This window comes from Sminthopsis crassicaudata, chromosome 2, assembly GCF_048593235.1.
Source record: "Sminthopsis crassicaudata isolate SCR6 chromosome 2, ASM4859323v1, whole genome shotgun sequence".
NCBI lineage: Eukaryota > Metazoa > Chordata > Mammalia > Dasyuromorphia > Dasyuridae > Sminthopsis > Sminthopsis crassicaudata.
In genome coordinates this window covers 122487220-122508629 of record NC_133618.1, presented here as the reverse complement: position 1 = coordinate 122508629, position 21410 = coordinate 122487220, and the positions used below count along the sequence as shown (strand labels likewise).

General features: G+C 36.9%; 1 protein-coding gene across 2 annotated transcripts in view; it reads left to right on the top strand.

Annotated features, from left to right (window-relative positions):
* Positions 1–21410, top strand: part of ARHGAP25 (Rho GTPase activating protein 25) — a 95383-nt gene that overhangs the window by 55849 nt on the left and 18124 nt on the right. For both annotated transcript variants that reach the window (XM_074287150.1, XM_074287151.1), the window contains exons 3-5: positions 599–686; positions 2186–2302; positions 18038–18245. In XM_074287150.1, the coding sequence (XP_074143251.1) occupies positions 599–686; positions 2186–2302; positions 18038–18245 (413 nt within the window). The remainder of the gene's footprint in view (positions 1–598; positions 687–2185; positions 2303–18037; positions 18246–21410) is intronic.

The window sequence follows — 21410 nt, the reverse complement described above, 5'->3', positions numbered from 1 at the left end:
TTTGCATGGGGATTCTCTCCTTCCTCACCTCAGTCTCTTATAATTCTTGGTTCCTTTTAAAGCTCAACTTAAGTGCCGCTTCCTTTATAAGTTTTTCCCTGGATTCCCTTTGATCAGTTTTATATTTATTTTGTTTACATTCTGTTTTTATTTATCTGAGAATGTATTTCATCCTCTCTATAGAATATAAGCTTCTTGAGGGAAATTCCTGTTGTATTTACAAGTCTAACTCCTGTACAGTGCTGGTACATAGTAAATGCTTAATAATTGTGTGTTGCCTGACTTCTAGATCCATGTAAGGTTCTGGCTCTTGGGTTGGCCTTTCAAGTGGACATATGTCTAGATGACATAATTTCTCGGTTAGAGGCTTTAGGATTATCCTGTACTGCTCAACTAGCTTGACTTTCTTATTTTATGAGAATAGAATCTTAGACCCAGGAGTGAGGTGACTCGCTTAAGCTCATAAAGGTAGGAAATGACACAACCAGATTTGAATTCAGTTCTTCTGACTTCAGTTCAATGCTCTTTCCATGCCTTGGTCCTGAGGAAAGCATTCTGATGTGGATTTTTAAAAAAATGCCATTGCTTATATTTACAGGGCTCTAAGTATCTACCAGGGAGCACCATCAGAGAGATTGCTACAAATCCAGAAGAAGCTGGGAAGTTTGTTTTTGAAGTCATCCCAGGTAAGTGGCTGTGCATCAGTAGGGCCCTCCCTGAGACTGTCAATAACTTCAAGCCATTTATTTCTCTATAATTTAACTGATCATTGTGACAAAGAGTACTTTTAAAAATAATAATGTTTATAATAACTCATATTTCATAAAGTTTTATGGTTTAGAAAGCACTTTGTCCTGAGTTACTGAGTTCAAATACAGCCTCAACTGTGTGATCTTGAGCAAGTCATTTAACCCGATTGCATCAGAAAAAAACAAACAAATAAAAAAAACACAAAAAAAGAAAGCACTTTCTATGCATTAGTTTATTTGAATGTTTTAGAAAAAAACTAAATGTAAGCAAAGCAAATAGTGTCCCCATTCTAGAGTTTAGGAAACTGATATTTATGGAAATGAAATTGTGACTTGTCAAGTTTAATGTAGCTAAAAAGAAGCAGAGGCAGGACTTAAACCCAGGCTTCTTGATTCTGAATCTAGTGATTTTTCCCATTAAAACATGTTTTCTCTTCCTCCCACTACAAGAAGAAAGGAAGGAAAGAGAGATAGACAAAAAGACAGGAAAAACAAAGAGAAAAAGAAAGAGAGTAGGAAGAAGGAAGAAGAAAAAAGGAATGAGAAAAAAGAGAAAGAAATGGGGAGGAAGAAAGAATGGAAGGAAAGAAAGAAAGGAAGGAAGGAAAAAAGACAAAACGAGAGTGAGAGGAAAAAAAGGAGGAGGAAAAAGAGACAGAAGGAGAAAGAAAAAAGAGGAAGGAAGAATGGAAGAAAAGAAAGAATGAGAGAATAACAAAGAGAGAGGATAAAAGAAAGGAAGAAAAAATAGAGGGAAGAAAGAGGAAAGGGAAAAAGGAAGAATAAAAGGACAAAAAAGAAAGAAGAGGGAGGGAGAGAAGAAAGAAGGAAGAAAAAAGGAAGGAAGAAAGAAGAAAGAAAGGAGCAAGTAGAAGGGAAGAAAAAAGAAAGGAAGAAGTAGGAAGGGAAAAAGAAAGAAAAAAGATACTTTTTCCTCTGGAGCCATCTGTCTCCAGTGACAAAATATAGATCTATATGATTGGAGATGGCCCCAGATGAGGGGCCTTGTCCCTTTTAAGCTAAGGTCTTTAACAGGTATTAGTTTGACTGAGGCAGCCTCCAATCAGTGATTAAGACTGGGTATGGAATGAAGAAAAGAATGGCTTCTTTTACCTAATTAAAAAAAAACAAATTAAAAAAATAATCTTCTAGTTAGCTGGATGGAGGTGGAAAGGGAAAAGGGTGATTTCCTCTTTCAGCCTTATAGATATCAATGAGATTAAGGCCTTGTAAAGTGCTATGTAAGTAAGAATGACATTATTATTATTATTAATTATTTGACTTTACCAAAAATGAATATGAGTATAATTCTTTGGCTTCTAATGTCACAAGCCCTTGATCCATCAATCAGTTAATAAATATTTATTAAATGCCGATTCAATCTCTTTTTCCTTTGCTGATCCTAACCCCTCATGATTTATTTTTTCTTCCTGCAGCCTCATGTGACCAGAATCGAATGGGACAGGACTCCTATGTCCTCATGGCCAGCTCACAGTCAGAGATGGAGGAGTGGGTGAAATCCATCCGAAGAGTCACTGGATCACCATCAGGAGGTAACTGACCATTGAGCATCACTCTTATTTGGAGGGCATTTGATGAGCGCTGTCCATCATCAGAGCATTATGGGGATTTGGAGGAAGGAGAAGCCAGGTCCACACACTTTTGAGAAGCACACAGTAGAGATGAGGATGCAGAATGTGTCTCCAAGAACCAGTGGGAACTTACCTCTCTGGTATTTGCTGTGACGAGACTTGGTCCCTTGCTAAAAAATTTACAGTTTGTCAAAATGCTTTTGTGGCAGCTTCTTTGGGAAGTAGAAAGTGAAGATACTTATATTTATTTTACACTTAGGGAAACTGAGGCTCAGGGAGAATCACCCATAATTGTTTATTATTTGAACCAGGTTTCTTATCTCTGAGCCTAGGCTTTAGTGGAAGGTTCTTTTTGAGTTACTGTTGCCCAGATTGATCACAAATCCTTATCATTGGGTAGCCACCTGAATTTTTTATAACTTGTCTAGAAAAGTCATAGTAGTGTATTATAGACTGTATGCATTTATTCTAAGAGAAGTCTCAGGAAAGGGGTGATCAAGGGAGAAAAACACATTTTAGGTGGAAGTCCTCAGTCCTATCCTCCTTAGAAGAAGTATTTACTTGTTCTAAGCTTCTTTTACAGATGAGGGGAACAAGAAGTTAATTAAAATAATGAAATACATGCTGCATGGGAGGGATGCTAAGTGACTCAGTGGATAGAACACTAGGCCTGGAGTTCATATCCAGTCTCAGATAATTACTAGCTATGTGATTCTAAGTAAGTCACTTAACCTCTGTTTACCTCAGGTCATTGGAGAAGGAAATGGCAAAACAGTACTGGCTTCCTATAGTCTACAGGGTCATGAAAAATTGGACATAAATAAGCAACTAAATATAAATTTATATATAAATATAAAGACTAAAGTAAACTATTTTTGACCTTAATGAGGGAGAGTACATGAACACATAAAAGTATATTTGTCATGGGAGGAGATAATAAAGACCTAAACCTGGGAGAAGTGGACCATTTTGGTCAGGAGAATAATGGAGCCAAGAAAAGCTAGGGGTTAGGCATGAAAAATTGAAAATCACATGTTTAAAGGTTTTAAAAATATACAGAACACTGTCCTCACAACAGCTCTGATCAAGGCAGGAAGATCAAGTATTTTATTATTTTATAGATGAAGAAGTTGAGGGTCAGTGGAGTGAAATAACTCATCCCACTATAAGTTGTAATGAGTTCATGAAGAGATGCTTATATTTTTGGTCTTGCTATTATCCACAAGGGTTCTGCTTTCATGTTCTGAAGTCTGATATTCCTTTATTTGATCATAATTTGTTGTCTATCTATCTTTCTCTTTTACCATTTATAAACCTGTCCTTTGTTTTTTCCTATGACCTCTATTCATTCAACCCCTCAGTTCTTTCCCACACCATAAACCCAGGACACAGGTTATCTCTCCTCCCTTCCCCATTTTTATCCTTTGCTAGATGAATTCAACGCTATCTTCAGTCCTTTGCCCCTTTATCCTATCAGTGATGCTGTTTTGTGAAGTTCCAGCCTTAGATTACTACCAATTTCCATGACTTCACACCTATTCACATATTACTGAACAAAGGTAGGAAAAAAATCCCCAAACTCTGCTGATTGGGTACCTACAAATACATATAGCATAATCTCAAAATAATTTTAACTGGCTCTTATAGGGGCAAGGCAATATTTTTACAACTACTCTAATTGATTTACTATCTCATGCTCCACAACAGTTTTTCCAAACCCTTTCATTCTTCCTGAAACCTCTCTTGACTTCCTTTTCCCTCATCTTCTTAGCTGAGAATCTTGCCTCATATTTCACTGAAAAAAATTGAGGTAATTTGGAGAGTTCACTTTTACTTCCTCTCTTCATCCTAAATCATTCAGACGTTCTTTTACTACTACCACCTTCTTTGCCACTTTCTTACATAAAGATAATTAGCTTTTATTAACTAAGCTAATAGCTAAGGCAGTTAGCATTCATGTAGTACCTACTATATGCCAGGTTGTTATTGTTATTTAGTAAAATCTTGTTTATTTAAATAAATCTTCCTGTTTCCAGGCCTGGCATCCTATCTACCATGCCATCTGCAGTGGCTCTTTGCCTTGCCAAGCCAAAGCTCTCTATGCACAAATGACCCTATTTCATCCTATCTTCTCTGACAGAGAGATCATCCCCACTCTCTCATTAATATTTGATCTCTCCATCTACTTTTCTTGCTGCCTACAAACACACCTGCGTCTCCCTCATCTATCACTTGATAGATAGATATCTCACCTGATCTATCCATCCCTGCTATTTTCTTTTACCTCTTCTCTCTTTCATGGTCAAACTACATGGCAAGGCCATCTACAGTTGGAGTTCTCACTTCTTTGTCTCTTATTTTCTTCTTAACTCTGCAGTCTCTGCAGTCTGAATTCAGATTTCATCATTTAACTGAAATTGCTCTCTCCAAATGTTTACCCATGATCTCTTAATTGTCTTTTCTAATGGCCTTTTCTCAGTTCTCCTGCTTGATCTCTCAAAAATTGACCTGTCCAAAATTGAGCTCCTTATCTCCTCCTCAAAAAACCTCTCCTTTTCCTACTTTTCCGATTACTGTCAAGATCACTGTTATCTTCCCATTTCTTAGGCTCACTACTTAGTGTCATGACCTCATACCTATTCACATATTACTGAATTTATCAGTTTATCAATTTCTTTCTTGCATCCTTCCCCAACCCCTCCATATCCATCCTGTTGCCAAACCTTACTGATACTACCTTCACCATATATCTTGTGTGTGTTTGATACTATCACCACTTTGGTTCAGGTTTTCAAAACTTCACAACTGGGTGATTATAATATCTGCTGGTTGGTCTCCCTGCCTTGTCTTTCCCTACTCCTCCTCCATTCAGATATCAAACTGAACTTCCTTAACTCTTTTTTTATAGCTTTTTATTTACAAAACATATACATGGGTAATTTTTCAGCATTGACCCTTGCAAAACTTTCTGTTCCAACTTCTCCCCTTCTTTACCCTACGCCCTCCCCTAAATGGCAGGAGACCAATGCATGTTAAATATGTCAAAGTATATATTCCTTAACTGTTTCACAGGCAGTACTCTATGACTGGAATTCTCTCCCTCTTCATGTCCACTTTCAGACCTCTTTGGCTTCCCTCAGGTCTTAGCTAAAATCTTATTCTCTATAAGAAGTCTTTCTCTATCTCTCTTAAAGGGAGTGCCTTGTCTCTGTGATTATTTTATATTGTATATATCTTGTTTGCATATTATTATTTATAAGGCATCTCTTCAATAGATTGTATACCCATTGAGGGCAGACCCTATGGATTTGCTTTTCTTTGTATCCTCAGAGCTTAGCACAGTGCCTGAAACATAATATTGACTTGACTTGAAATAAAAGAAAAGGAATAGAACATTGCAGTTTCATGATACCTTAAAAACCATTCTCTCCAGGTATCTCCCATTAAATAGGAATGGGTGGAAGGGAACAGATTATAACTTTAGTACTGGAATGGACCTCATCTAGTTTGTTTTTTTCCATTTATTGGTGAGGAAATTGAGATTAAGTGACTTCCCAAGATCACAAATAGATAAAGGTCTCTGAACTCAGGTCCTCTGACTCCAGGGTTATTGTTCTTTCCACTATATCAAACTGCTTGTCTTATAGTTAATTTTATTCTGTAGCCTTTTATCTAATAATATTTTATATTATTAGAGCAACAAATCTTCAAAGAGGAACACAGACAGTGGAAATAAATTAGTGTTATTTGTTAACAAATATGAAATTGGTAATGGAGAGCAATGATCTAGACCAATGGTGTTAAACTCTAATAGAAACAGAAACCATGAAATGATACCTAAGGATCCCTGAAGTCTACATATTGATTTCAGAAACCATGTATTACTGTTATCTGTGTTTTATCATATTTTATTTTGTTAAATATTTTCCAATTACATTTTAATCTGGCTGAGCTACACTTGGGAGTGTTATGAATTTTTGTGAGTTTATGTCCTAGAGAAACATTTTTATTTTATATCCCAAGAAATAAGTCTAGAGAGAGAAAGTAAGTTTCAGTGTAGTACAATTGTGACAAACACACGACAAGTGATAGTTCACTTTTCTAAAGCACTTTAAAAATTACTTGCTAATTGGCTTTTGCCTCTCCCAAAGTAGTTTAAACATTACAGGATAATTCTGTCTTACAAATGAGGAAACTGAAAGAAATTGAAAGAAACACTTTACCAATTGAGTCTTGGAACCCAAATAGGAATTCATTTCTCCTGGCTTCAAGGCTTACTCTTCCTCAAAAATAAAATAAAAAACCCCAAATAAAGGAAGTTTCATATGTGGTTTCCCGAGTTTTGTAGTTTTACATTACACAGAATGGTTTGGAGCTGAGATACAATAAGGACAAGGTCCACAAACTGATATCCTTGGATCTGTTACTTAAGTTTATGCTCTGGTTGTGGGCCCTACCTTAAGAGACCCCAGACCCCTATCTTAAGAGACAGCTTACCTTAGCAAGAATGAATTAAAGAGTGAGCTTCTGAAAAGGGTACTTTGTATTCCTAAGAGATTATAAGCTTCCTCATTCAATTAAAAAAATGTAATTTCATATGATTTTTCAGGAACATATCTTTTAAGAAAAATGAGATATGCCTAGAAAGGCTTTGAATTTGAGATATCATTTAGTTATCATATTATAGGACTGAGATGGAAAGGGTCTTCAAAATTATCCAGATGATGAGGGAGCTCCCTTGATCAGCACTTTACACAAATATCATTTTCCATTTTATATAAAATGGACTTGATCCAAGACCTTACTATCTACATACAATTGTTCCTGCCTTTTGCTTGGGCCTTGAATGTGTCTTCCACTGGAAGGTATCAGCCTTCTCTGAGATCAGATTTCTCTGATCTAGGCTAACCCCAAGGTGAACTGGACAGTCCTAACTAGTGTGGGATAGGCCATTTTAGAAGCTAAAACCATTTTGTGCTGGCATGTACAAAAGGGAGGCTCCAAACGCTTTTGGCCTGCTCTTTCCCCTTTGTTTTTCCTTTCATTTTTCTTAAGACTTATCGGTACAGTAGAGCTAAGAGCATAGCTTGGTCTGGGATGGGGAATCTTCCCAACTAGGAGCTATTTATCCAATGTGTGAGACAGAAGCATCTGGGAGCTACCTATGCTCTTACCCATATGGCTCAACAGGAGAGTTCTTAGACAACTGACAAATTCCTGGCACTAGCTTTGGGGAGGCAGCAAACAAACAATTGGTGAGAGTTCCTGAGGATAACCCTTCTTGCAAGAATAAATCTTGGTTTTTGGTCTTTTAGCTGGAGAAGGGGCATTTCTTGGGCGATGTGATCTTAAAATCTGGCCTTTTCACTAGATAAGGATTTTTTTTGGACATTGCCATTCTCAGAAGTTGCCTAAGAGCAATCCCAAGTTCTAAAGGAATTTCTTTACCAATCCAGGAAGAGAGGATTTTCACATTTGGCCCCGACTGCCAGGTACTAAAGTCATAGTAGGGCAGGAGTAAATGATATGGGGTCTGTCTCCAGCTGATACTTTGATGGAAATTATCTGTGTTGTGGTAAGTGTGATTCCCTTCTTGGGGAGTCCAAGCCCTCAGAGGAGTTAGTATCTGGATAGGTTTCTATAGGGTAAAAGAGGAGTCTCCAGAATGCTCCAGGATGCTTCTTTGTCTAGCAGCCCCAGCCCATCATTTCTCTGACTATGAAGCCAGATTCAAAGACTCATAAACTTAGGGCTTCTAGACTCTCCGAGAGGCACCCCTCAAGAGCTCTTACCATCTGACCACATAGTTCCCTTCTTTGTGGCCGGCACGTGGTTGTGGGGTTACATCACTGCTCCCCAAGGCTTGGACCATATGAATGAGGGTCAGGTAACTCATTCTCTTCTGCTCCATTAATGGGTCCTGATGTTGGAGAAGAATTTCTCTCCCGGAACCAGGTCTGCTCTTAGCTCTGTTGTAATCTCAGACCTCTTCAAAAAAAGACAAAGGACAGACTTCAAAAAGTCTACAGGCTCTGTTTTATACATTAATTCAAGGGGACCTCTTCCAAAATAATTGTTTTGGAACAACATTTATCTTGGCAATGGGCTCGGACAGTCAAACTCATCCAATAGGGGGGTGTCAAGGGACTTATCCACAGCATCTATAAAGTATCATAAAATTTCTCCCAAAAAACTCATTTCACTGTAAGCTTTTCAGGAGGTGGTAGTAATGGTAGAGGGAAGTGTAGCTTCCTGGATCAAGTGCCTAGAGTTATACTAATTACTTTTATTTTATAAACTTTAAAGCATTATGCAAAGACAAACTATTATTATTTGAAATCTTTCCAGTGTAAGAGAGCCCTTCCATTGGAAGACAGTGTGCAACAGTGGACAGAATTTTGAAGCTGAGTTCAGAGGATCTAAATTCAAATTTTGTTTTTGTTTTTCAATACCTGCATGGATAATGTGGGTTTACATTGGGCAAGTCATTTAATCAGTCCAGGCTTCAATTTCTCACTTGTAAAATAAAGTAGCCAGACTAGATGTATCTAGATTGTTTTAACTTTTAATCTTTGGTCTTTAGGTCTGTAAACATTTCACAGATATCAGTGCTGTACTTGGATAATTCATTTACTATACCTCATTCTTGCTATATTACTGACCCATCTTCTTTTCTGATCATATGTTTCCTAGATCATCCCTCTTATGCCACTTCTTGTTTTAGTCAAGAGTCTGTTTATGTCCATCATGCACCTTTCTTCCTCCTTTGACTCATCAGCAATTTCAATTCTTCAAAGATTTTGGTGTTTCATGACACTAGAACATATAAAACCTCAACTCAACCATCTCTTTACACTCCCAACAAACCACCATCATGACTACTGTCTCAGAATCACATGCAATGGATAAACCATTCCATTTTGAGATAAAGAACTTCTAAATAAAAACCTATATTTCCACAAAAATGAATAATCTATAAAATGATGCTGATCGAATGATATTTTTTCTTGTGGACTAAGGAAAAGGGTTCTGTACTCAGAGCTGAGATAGATCTGGATTTAAATTCTGTCTGACACTTGCTAGTTTTTTGGCAATGAGCAATTTTTTGTAGTAGAGGCAGCTTGGAATAGTGGCTAGTATTAAATTCGAAGTAACAAAGACCTGAATTTGAATCACATCTCAAACATTTGCTATCTGTCTGACTCAGCAATTCTTTAAACTGCTTTCAGACTTAGTTTCCCCATCTGTAAAATGGTGATTAAAAATTATACCTACATTACAAGATTGCCACGAGGATCAAAGAAAATAATTTTGGTAAAATGCTTTGCAAAATTTTGAGTGCTTCATAAATATCAGTCACTTGCATTGGAAATCTCAGTTTCTTCATTTGTAAAATTACACCTGTGGTAACTCCCTTGTAGTGTTGTTCTAAAAATTACACAAAACAGTGTGCACATAAAGATTTCATGAACCATAAAGCCCTCTAACTATAACATCTAGATTCCCGTGGTGATTCCATGTTAACAGGTTTATTATCAGTATCCTGGGATACTGAAGAAATAGTCACACGTAATTGTTGAACCACTATCATTAATCTTCAATAAAATGTGGAAAATGGGAGAGGAACCATGAGTTTGGAGAAGCAAAAATGCTATCCAGATTTTCAAAAAAGGGAAGAGAATGATGGCTGCAAAGTATAAACCTTGATTTTGGGGAAACTTTTCAGAGTTTATTAGAAGGGTGGTTAGTGTAATGGGAACCACACCCTTATTTTGGTATGTGCTGATCCATCTCATAGATCCAAAATCCCCACTGTGGCACACTCTTATTCCAGCGCTGGAGTAGATTACATTTTACTTAGGGAAGGTATTTATATGATTCACATTTTTATAGCGCTCATACAATTACATTACACCTTTGAGATGTAAGCAGCACAAATAGCATCATGAACTTTTTGCAGATGAGGAGACTGTGATTCTCAGCAAAGTGCTGCTGGAGGTACCCATCCCCTAAGGCAGATGTGGATGTAAAATCTCTAAATTGCATCCTTCCTCCTTCTTCCCCGGGCTGCCCCCGTGTGGTAGTTAAGGGGAGGACAATGTCATCCTCTGCCCATTGCCCTCATTCATGATTTTTCCTTTCCTTGAAATCCATCCACCCACAGGTCCCTGCATTCCCTCTGATTTTAAAGCTCACTTAGAATCATTTGAATTAAAAGGAGTGGAGATAAGAAGAGCTCTGGGAGTGGAGTGGGTAGAGTGGATGGCTAGGTAATAAATAAGCTCAGGTTTGGGTTTTTGTTCTGGGATGACAAATTTAGACAAGATCTAGGAATTCCAAGTCATTGAGTAAGTGCAGGAAATGTGTCAAATTCTGACCTGGAAGAACGTAAGGGGGAAAATATGTTCTTTAATGTATGAAGATGAACTAAATGTCCTCCCTGATAGGAAAGAATGTGTTCTGATGTTTTTCAAACTTTGGGAATGGCTTCACTCTAACCCATACTTCCACTTGGTCCCCTTTGAGCACATTTCTGGGAACTTACTGGAGGAACTTAGGGAGGTCAGTTGCCTTTTGTGGAAAGTATGCTGGATTTTGAACCAGGGGACTCAAATCTTAACTCTCTACTTAACTTCCTGTGTGTCTTTGAGCATGTCATCCAATCTCTGTAAGTCTCATTTTTCTCTTAAGTAAAATAGGGGCAATAATACCAACACTATATACATTGAAATCTCTGCATCCAGTGTTCCCAGCATAATTTGAATTAAAGAAAGATGTGGTCAGGTAGGCTGAAAATGGCACTCAGTCCAGGAGGGGAATAGCTTGTAGAGGGTGTTTAATGGCCCAGTGGACAGAGTGCTGGACTGGGGTCAGGAGTCCTGGAGTTCAAAGACAACTTCCGACCCCAGTTATGTTGAAGCAAATAACTACGTTTCCTCATCTGTGAAATGTAGACAGTACTAGTAACCTCTCTCTAGGTTATTATGAAGACAAAAATGAGACAGTATTTATGGAGGACTTTGTGAACCTTAAAGTGCTATTTAAATGCTAGCTCATTAAACTTTTATATTGTTCTGGTCTTGTTGACTAATCCCCCTCACCCCTTATCCCAACCCCAGTCCTAGCTTCTCAGCCTAGAATAAATTTTAGTAGGAAATAAGATTGCAAAGGGGAACCTGTAAGTCACATATAAACTGCCCTCTCTAAAATCAAAGGAACATAATTTACAAATTGTATTATATATTAATTAAAATTGATTTTAACGATTATTATTGATAGTACTGAATTAGGGGAACACATTTAGATGCAGTTTGTCAAGGTTCTAGTTGTAAATTCCTGACAAGTGCCAAACCTCCATATTTCTATACCTGCAGAACATCAAATAGATGCTGATAACTTTGAAATGATTTTGAGGTATTAATGAAGTAACCCCAAAATAGCAGAGATAAGACTCTGTTTTCCTCCAAAACCCTAAATGTTGGATGAGATGTGGGAAACTCACTCAAAATCCTGCCTCCTCCACCTCCCCAAGCACTCTTCCATCTCCATAGGGTCCATGTTGCTTAATGCTTCCAACTCTAATCCATAGTTACAGAAATGATATTCTATGCTTTTCTTTCTCCCAGCCTCTTTCTCACTCTGCCTCCTTTTACCATCCCATTCCTTGGTCCTGAATTACATCATCTTCCTCTGTCCAGCTTTTCCCGACTTGTCTCAATACCTTATTAAATTTGCCTGCCACCCATTTCCTGCTGTTGTTTGTGGCCTTTCTCAGTAAGTACCCAAAGAACTGGGCATTCCTGTCCCCATTTAATAATTTCATAAGTCAGTTGATCAATTCAGTCTTATAGGATTGCTGTGGAGAAAATGCTTTGTAAAGTTTACCCACTAGAAATTCCAGCCTATCTGTAACTTCTCTGCCCAAGTCTTTGAAAGTCAGAGATTTGTCTTTGGTCACTTCACAACAAAATATGATGAGATGCCATTTGTCTTTCTGGCCCCAGTGCAATATTTTCTACCCTGGAAGTGTTTTGGTATTATTATCCTCATTTTGCAGGTCAAGAAAGTGAGGTAAACAGGGACTAAGTGACTTGCCAAGAGTCACACAGGTAATGTCTAAGATTTGAATTAAAGTATTCCTGACTCTAGGGAAAGTAGGTGATACAGTGGATAGAGGGCCAGGGCTGGATTAAGGAAGATCTGAGTTCAAATCCTGCCTCAGACACTTACCAGCTTTGTGACCCTGGGAAGTCATTGACCCCTGTGTATCTCAGTTTCTCACTTGTAAAATGTAAAAAAAAAAAGTATCTTTGCCAAGAAAACTCCAAAATGGAGTCTCAGAGATTTGAACATGAGTGAAAAAATTCAGCAACAATGAGAAGGGGAAGAGGTAGATGGTGGAAAAAACCAAGGATGGATTGCCTTTGACAAGGCATGAGTAGAGATAGTGCAAAGAAATAAGCCTTTTAAGAGTAGGACAAGGTGTGGAGAAAGCTGACTTGGTTAACTAAGGATTGAGTTTGGAAAGAGAGGAATGTGAAATCACAGTGAGGGCCTGAGAAAATACTGAAGGGCACAAGGATTGAAGGTCTTGGTGAAGATGAAGAGCAGACTGAGGAGGCAAAGGTGAGTAAGAGATGTTATGATTGGAGGCTATTATCAGATAAAGGAATTGCAGAGTTTTTGATCTTAGAATCCAGACCTTAGACAATGATGGCAAGATGCATTTGATCATTCCCATTACGGTGGAATGGAGTGGAGGAGAAGGTCACAAGAACTGAAAATGATAGAGTAGGAGGTTAGGGTATTTGAGAGATAGTCAACAGATATGTTGAAACCCCTTGGTATAAAAGCAAAAATTGGAATAGACTCTAGAATCTCTTCTGGATAAGGACTATTTTTCATTTTTGTCTTTGTATCCCTAATTCTTAGCATAATGCCTGGACAAAAGTATTAATAAACGCTTTTTGACTGAGTGAATAAATAAATATATAATCAACAGATAGTCCTCAGGTCACAAACTATGTTGTCATTAAAGTAGCATCTGGGATTAATAATTATACTATCTCCTAATTCCATATATGTTATGGTTTATAAAGAACTTTCTGTACACAATAACCCCTTGAGATTATTATCATCCTTTACACAGGAGAAGTCTGAAGCTCAGTTACTTGCCCAAAGCCACAGAGTTAGTGAGTTTGGAGCCAGGACTCAAAACCAGGGCCTCTGATTTCTAATCCAGTAACTTGGCTATAATCCTTTTGGGAGTTTTCATCTTGGGAAAGCTTTCAGGAGGTGATTGATGGATTCTTTTAAATGTCTATTTTACCCTCTAGTTCTAAAATATCAGAACAGTTTTCCTTGTTAATTTCTTTTATTTTAAACATTTTTTCCTTTTTATTGTTTTCTTTTTTCTGGTTACACATCTACATTAATTTTAAAAATACACATTTCTTTATGAATCATGCTATAAGGGAAAAATCAGAACAAAAGGGAAAAACTACAAGAGAAAAAAAATCAGAATAAAAAGGGAAAAAAAGTGAATACAGCATGTGTTGATTTACATTCAGTCTCTATAATTCTCTCTCTGTATGCAGAGGGCATTTTCTATCCAAAGTTTATTGGAATTGCTTTGAATCATTGAACCTCTGGGAAGAACCAAATCTTTCATAGTTGACCATCACATAATCTTGCTGTTACTGTGTACAATGTATCCCTAGTTGTTTCGTTCAGCATCAGTTTGTATAAATCTTTGCAGGTCTTTCTAAAAACAACTTGTTCGTCATTTTTTTATAGAACAATAATATTTCATTACTTCCATATACCACAGCTTATTCAGCCATTCCTCAACTCACTTTCCAATTCTTTGCTACTACAAAAAGAGATGCTATAAACATTTTTGCATGTGTGGGTCCTTTTCCCTCCTTTATTATTTTCTTGAGATATAGATGTAGTAATAGCATTGCTGGATCTAAGGGTATGCACAGTTTTATGGCCCTTTGGGTATAGTTCCAAATTGCTCTCCAAAATGGTCGGATCATTTCATGACTTCACCATCAAGACATTAGGGTTCCAATTTTCCCACATCCATCCATCATTTATCATGATCTTTTCCTGTAATCATCCAATCTGAGAGGTATGAAGTGGTATCTCAGAGTTGATTTAATTTGCATTTCTCTAATCAATATTAATTTAGAGCATTTTTTAAAATGATTATAAATGGCTTTAATTTTCATCGTCTGAAAATTTTCTGTTCATATCCTTTGACCATTTATCAGTTAGGGAATGACTTGTATTATAAATTTAACACAGTTCTTTATATATTTTTGAAATGAGACATTTATCAGAAACACTGGCTGTAAAAAATTTCTTCCCCCAGCTTTGTTCTTCCCTTTTAATCTTGTTTGTGTTGGTTTTGTTTATGCAAAATCTTTTTAATTTAAAAATTACACTAATTTAGTGTAATCAAAGTTATCCATTTTGTACTTTGTAATATTCTCTACTTCTTCTTTGGTCATAAATTCCTCCCTTCTCCAAATATCTTATAGATAAATTATCTCTTTACCCTTTATGCTCAAATCGTGTATCCATTTTAACCTTATTTGGTATGGAATATGAGATGAAGATCTATGCCGAGTTGCTGACATATAGTTTTTCATTTTTTTCTAGCCATTTTTGTGAAACAATGAATCTATCTGAGAAGCTGGAGTTTTGGGGTTTATCAAATACTAGATTATTCTCCTACATTGCTTATGATATCACCTTTTACATCCAAATCATGTACCCATTTTGATTTTATTTTAGTATGGAGTGTGAGATGTAGATAAGCATCAAATTTCTGACATACTATTTTCCAGTTTTCCCAGCAAATTTTGTCAAATAGTGAGTTATTATTCCAGAAGCTGGAGTTTTGGGGTTTATCAAATAGTAGATTTGCTATAGTCTTTGATTATTGTGTTGTGTATATCTATCCTATTTCACTGATCTACTACTCTATTTCTTAGCCAATACCAAATGGCTTTGATGACTGCTGTTTTAAAATATAGTTTAGGTTGGTTACTGCTAGGTTACCATCTTTTGTATTTGTTTTTTCATTAATTCCCTTGATATTATTGCATTTTTATTCTTCCAGATGAATTTTTTTATTATTTTTTGAGCTCTATAAAATAATTTTTTGGTAGTTTGATTGGTATGGCACTGAAGAAATAGACCAATTTAGGTAGAATTACCATTTTATTATATTAGTTTGGCCTATCCATGAACAATTGATATTTTTCTAATTGTTTAAATCAGACTTTATTTGTTTGAGAAGTGTTTTGTAATTATATTTATATAATTCCTGGGTTTGTCTTGGCAGGTAGATATTCAGATATTTTGTCTACAGTTATTTTAAATGGAATTTCTCTTTCTGTCTCTTGTTGCCAGGATTTGTCAGTAATATATAGAAATTCTGTTGATTTATGAGGATATATTTTATGTACTGGAACTTTGCTAAAACTGTTAATTGCTTCAGTTAGGTTTTAGGATAATTTTCTAGGATTCTCTAAATATGTTATCATATCTGCAAAGAGTGATAGTTTAAATCCCTTTAATTTATTTTTCTTTTCCTATTGCTAAAGCCAAAAATTCTAATATAATAATAATAATGCATAATAATAGTGATAATGGGCATCCTTATTTCATCCTGATCTTATTGGGAATGCATCCAGCTTTTCTCCATACAAAGAATGCTTGCTGATGGCTTGAAAACTACCTTTATTCCTATTCTCTCTAGTGTTTTTATTAAGAATTAGTGCTGTATTTTGTCAAAAGCTTTTTCTGCATCTATTGGAATTAGCATATTATTTGTTAGTTTTGTTATTGATATGGTTGATAATTCTTTAAAGATGGTGTCCAGCCTCTTTTTATTTTTTTGATCATGGCTTTTAGGTAGATCAATAATTTTTAAATGATCTCTCCTAGATCTATTTTCCAAATCAGTTGCTTTTACAGTGAGATAGTTCACATTATTTTCTATTTTTTCATTCTTTTCAAAAAATTATATCTTGATTTCTCATAAAGTCATTAGCTTCCATTTTCTCATTCCTAATTTTTAAGGAATTATTTTCCTCAGTAAGCTATTATATCTCCTTTTCCAATTTTGCTTTTTAAGGCATTCTTCTCCTCCTTCATTTTTTGTATTTCCTTCTGATTCACTCTCATTTTTCTTCTCACTTTTGCTTCTACCTCTCTTACTTGATTTCTAAAATTCCTTTTGAGCTCTTCTATGACCTGAGACCAATTTTTTATTTTTCTTGGAGGTTTTAGATGTAGGAACTTTGGTTTTGTTACCATTTTCTGAGTGTGTTTTTGATCTTTTTTGCAATAAACATAGTAACTTTCTATGGTCAGAATCCTTTTCTGTTGTTTGCTCATTTTCCCAGTCTGTCACTTGGCTTTTAACACTTTGTTAAGTAGGGCCTTATTTCCAGGAGGGAGGATGTAATGTCCCAAACTTTAGGAGCTTTTGTGCAGGTGTTTTCAGAGAGCCTTCCAGGGACCTGTACTTTGAGCCAGCATTGCTGTTAAGATCCGATTATGGGCAAAGCAATAGAGTTGTGTAACAGTCTCTGCAATCTCCTCCTGACCAGCTGCCAGGCCCCCCCTACCTGTGGGCTTCCTGCTGATCACCACTGTCTGTGCTGAGGTAACTGCTGCAACCACAGCTCTACTTCCTCTGCTGTTGACTCAGTGACTCCCAAAGCACAATCTTGGGCTGGGACTCCCTTTAAACCCTGGTGTGCCAAGTCTTTCCTGCTGAATTGTCGGCCTCTGTGGGCTGAGAGAGCTGGAGATCGCTGTTACTGCTGCCATTTTAGAGACCCTCGTGGTCTGGCTTTGGTTTCCTGTGCTGTGCTGGCCAATCCTGTGCTGTGATTGAGCTCCAGCTCTGCCCTGCATCAGGACCCCTGTTGTCCACCTTTCAAGCTGCCTTTATGGAAAATTGTTCCACTCTGTCTTTTTGTGCATTCTGATGCTCTAAAATTTGTTTATTTAAAGGTATTCAGATGAGTTTGGAGAACTCTGGTGACTCAGTCATCTTGCCTCTGCCTCCCTGATTTCTAATCCAGTGCAATTAATTATCTGATCCCATGAACTTGTCTTAAATTTTTTTTGATAACTGTTTCAATATGATTTGTTTTCTTTGTAATAGTATTTGTTTTATTTTGTGCATTTAAAAACATCATTTTGAGGTAGATCCGTAGGCTTCCCTAGACTGCTAAAGATATTCGTGATATTAAAAAGGTTAAGAGCCTATACAAGGCACCATGAGATGGGGTATAGAGAAGAGAAAAGAGAATTGGAATTTGAATTAAGGGACCTGGTTTGCTTGCTTGCTACCTGTGTAGGTACCAAGATTTGCTTAGTGCCTGGCATATCATAGGTGCTTAATAAATGTTTATTAGTTTTATTGATTGACTTTTGCCGTCTTTAGGGAATTTTGTCCCCTCTTTGGGTCCCAGTTTCCTCAAATATAAAATAGAGATATTGAACTAGATCATCTCTCAAGTTCCTGCTAGATCCAGAATCTACTGGCATTTGGGAGGGGGTAGATAAAATTGACATAGCAAGGTGACCAATTTATTGAGAGGAAACCGGGGCCAGCTGGTTTTGGAACTGTTGGGGAGGTCCCATTTTTGGCTTTTCTCTCTTTAGTGGTATTTGGTCAGCGGCTGGATGAGACTGTGGCATATGAACAAAAATTCGGGCATTACTTAGTGCCCATCCTGGTGGAGAAGTGCATGGAATTCATCAGAGAACACGGCCTGAATGAGGAAGGTATCTTCCGACTGCCTGGACAGGACAACTTGGTAAAAAAGCTGAGGGATGCCTTTGACGCTGGGGAGAGACCTTCTTTTGAACCGTAAGTCTAACCTTTCCTGAATGCTCATATGTACTTGGATCAGGAGAAGGAGCTTCTGTGTACTACTTGTTTTAAGTAATATGAAAGAAGAGGGAAACTATAGGGTGATATCAGACCTTGAAGAACCCAAATGGCAGATTAGGGAGCTTTTCTTTGTTGGAATGTAAATATCATTTAGTCCAATACTCTTATTTTATAAATAAAGAAATTGAGACAATAAAGAAATGCAAAGCATGAATTCCATGGAAGAAGGTTGTTTTTGACTTGGAGAAGAGGGGCCTTAGGGAAGGCTCCCTGGAGGAGGGGGTTATTTCATTTGATCTTTAAAGAGCAAGTAGGAATTCAGCTAGTGATGAAGGAGAGGGAGGAAATTGTAGATATAAATCAGGTAGAACAAAAGCATGGAGATAGTCAAACATAGGTGTGTCTTTTCTAGGTCTCTCAGTGTTTTTGTTTCTAAATACTAAAAGTTTAAATCCTCTGTTTTTGATGGGTGTGCAGAGCAATAAATCACCAGTTTGTCTAGAAAAGCAGACTGTACTCTTGGGCAGAATCCATCTCCTAGTCTACAGATTATATGAGGTTCATCCTTTTGGATGAAAAGTATTGGTAAAAGACCTAATCTTGTCTTGGAGGCAAGAATTATGCATGGGAACAGGAAAAAAATCTCCAACTCTAGGTTAAATTTGCAAGATTCAGAACTGAAAACAATCTTAGAGATCATATAGATTAGTAATGAATTAAATTGGAAACACTTCCATTAAATTGTAATCTCCTTGAGGGCAGAAATTATCTTTTGCCTCTTTCTGTGTCCCTAGAGTTTAGCATATTACCTCCCCTAGCATAGCAGTCCCCTAATAAATATTTATTGATTGAGATAATTTGACATCTTCATTTAACAGAAGGGACCCAGAGAAAGGAAATGCTTTTCCTAAGATCATACAACTATTTCTGGCAGAATTAGAATCCCAACCATAGATCTTTTGACCCAAATGCACTACTTTTTTCACTGAACTAGGAAATAGATCAGTAATTGTCCTAGATCATTGTTCTTATGCTAGAATTGGTGCTATAGATTGAGGACTTTGTGGTGATTGCTCTTACTGGATAGATCTATTTAGAGGACATTAGCTCAAATCTTATTTTTAAACCTTGTGATCTTGGACAAGTCACTTAACTTATTTTGAATTCAGGTTCCTTATCTATAAAACAAGAGAATTGGACTACATGATATGTAGGGTTTATTTCAGCCTATTATTTTATAAAGTGATATATCTAAAGTCAAACAGCAAGTTACTATCAGAACCAGAATTAGAGACCAGAACTTAATTCTTGACACCCAGCCTAAGCTCCTTCTCCAAGATAGTTTCACTATCTCTCTCTCTCTTTTGGCTTTCTATGACTTGTAAAGTTATATTCTGGATATTAAAAAAATAATAAATCAGTTGCCCTAGACACTCATCCTCAGGTTGTCTTTATTTTTTATTTTTTTAAATTTATTATAGCTTTTTATTTACAAGTTATATGCAAGGGTAATTTTTCAGCATTGACAATTGCCAAACCTTTTGTTCCAATTTTTCCCCTCCTTCCCTCAACCCCCTCCCCCAGATGGCAGGTTGACCAATACATGTTACATATGTTAAAGTATAAATTAAATACAATATTAGTATACATGTCCAGACAGTTATTTTGCTGTTCAAAAAGAATTGGACTTTGAAATAGTGTACCATTAGCCTGTGAAGAAAATCAAAAATGCAGGTGGACAAAAATAGAGGGATTGGGAATTCTGTGTAGTGGTTCATAGTCATCTCCCAGAGTTCTTTTGCTGGGTGTAGCTGGTTCAATTCATTACTGCTTTATTGGAGTCTCACTATCTTTTTAACAGTCCTAGAAAATAAATCTTGCACCTCTCTAGGATTACATTACTTTTCCAATAAGTAGTTAAGAAGATAAATTGAATAGCTCAGGCCTATTTTAATCAATCAGTTAGCCAACTATTTATCAAGACATTGAACAACTTAAAATTTAGTTGTGTGTCTGGTGCCATGGGATTACTAATGCAGAATCATTGAGATACTAGGTTAGCATGCCATTGTTATGAAAGGATGCTATTTTTGCACAAGAAAATTTTTGGCCCAGAAATTGCATGAGACTTTGATAGTGTGGTGGGATGGAGACTATGTTTAAATCTTAGTTTGGCCCCTGACCAGCTTTATGACTACCCACAAATCACTTTCCTTCACTTGGGACAGCTTCCTCATTCATAAAACCTGCCCCACAGGCTAATGTGAGTGAAATGTCATAAACTAAAAATGTGAGTTACTGTTACAAAATGGTATCCTTGAAGGAGTTGTCCCAACTTCTGTTCTCTGGTTTTAGGTCAGTGCTTCAGAAGCCCCTTTCCCTCTCCTGCTTAGCCCCTGGATTTGACTACCCTGCCTACTCTATGCTTGACCTGGCATGGATTCTTGTTTATTCTCTCTGATCATGATTCAGAGACCACATCTTCCTTCCTGAGGAGAGTTTTTCCCCTGGGGCTCTGTTAACTCACTTCCAATCACTGGCCTGGTGCCCCATCTCCTCCCTTTGGGGAAAAGTATTCAAAGCTGGAGAGATGAGATTAACTCAGGATGGAATTAAAGAATAATGTGGCACCAGATGGAGTGGTTCTGGCTTGGTACCACTGAAGTTTAGAGAAGGGCTTTCCCTTCTGTAAGAATATGGTCTGATTTAGTCAGGGAAGGATCCCAGAAGATCTGGATGTGGCCTTTGAAATCATCTGTCTTCATTTCTGAAATGAGGAACCAGAGATATGGAAGAAGTGGGATTTGAGCTGGGCCTTGGAATACAGGCAGTAAAATTTAGATAAGTAAAGGGCATTCCAGTATGATGGAAACTTAAAAAATGTCAGTGGAATTCATGCTGTCTTAAATCCTTACCAGATTTTAGCCTTCTGCCTAATTGGACAATGCCCCCTGGATGTAAGAATGAATAGAAAGGCTCATTCTTTGTCCACAAGATCATCCTTATTTGTCTGTAGGACCTAATTAAAATTAGATGGGACTATGGAGAATCATTAATTTATTCCCCTCATTTTATAAATAAGGACAAAGGCTTAGAGAGGCCTGGAGAAGTAGGTGTGTGACTTGAGCAGATGTATAATAA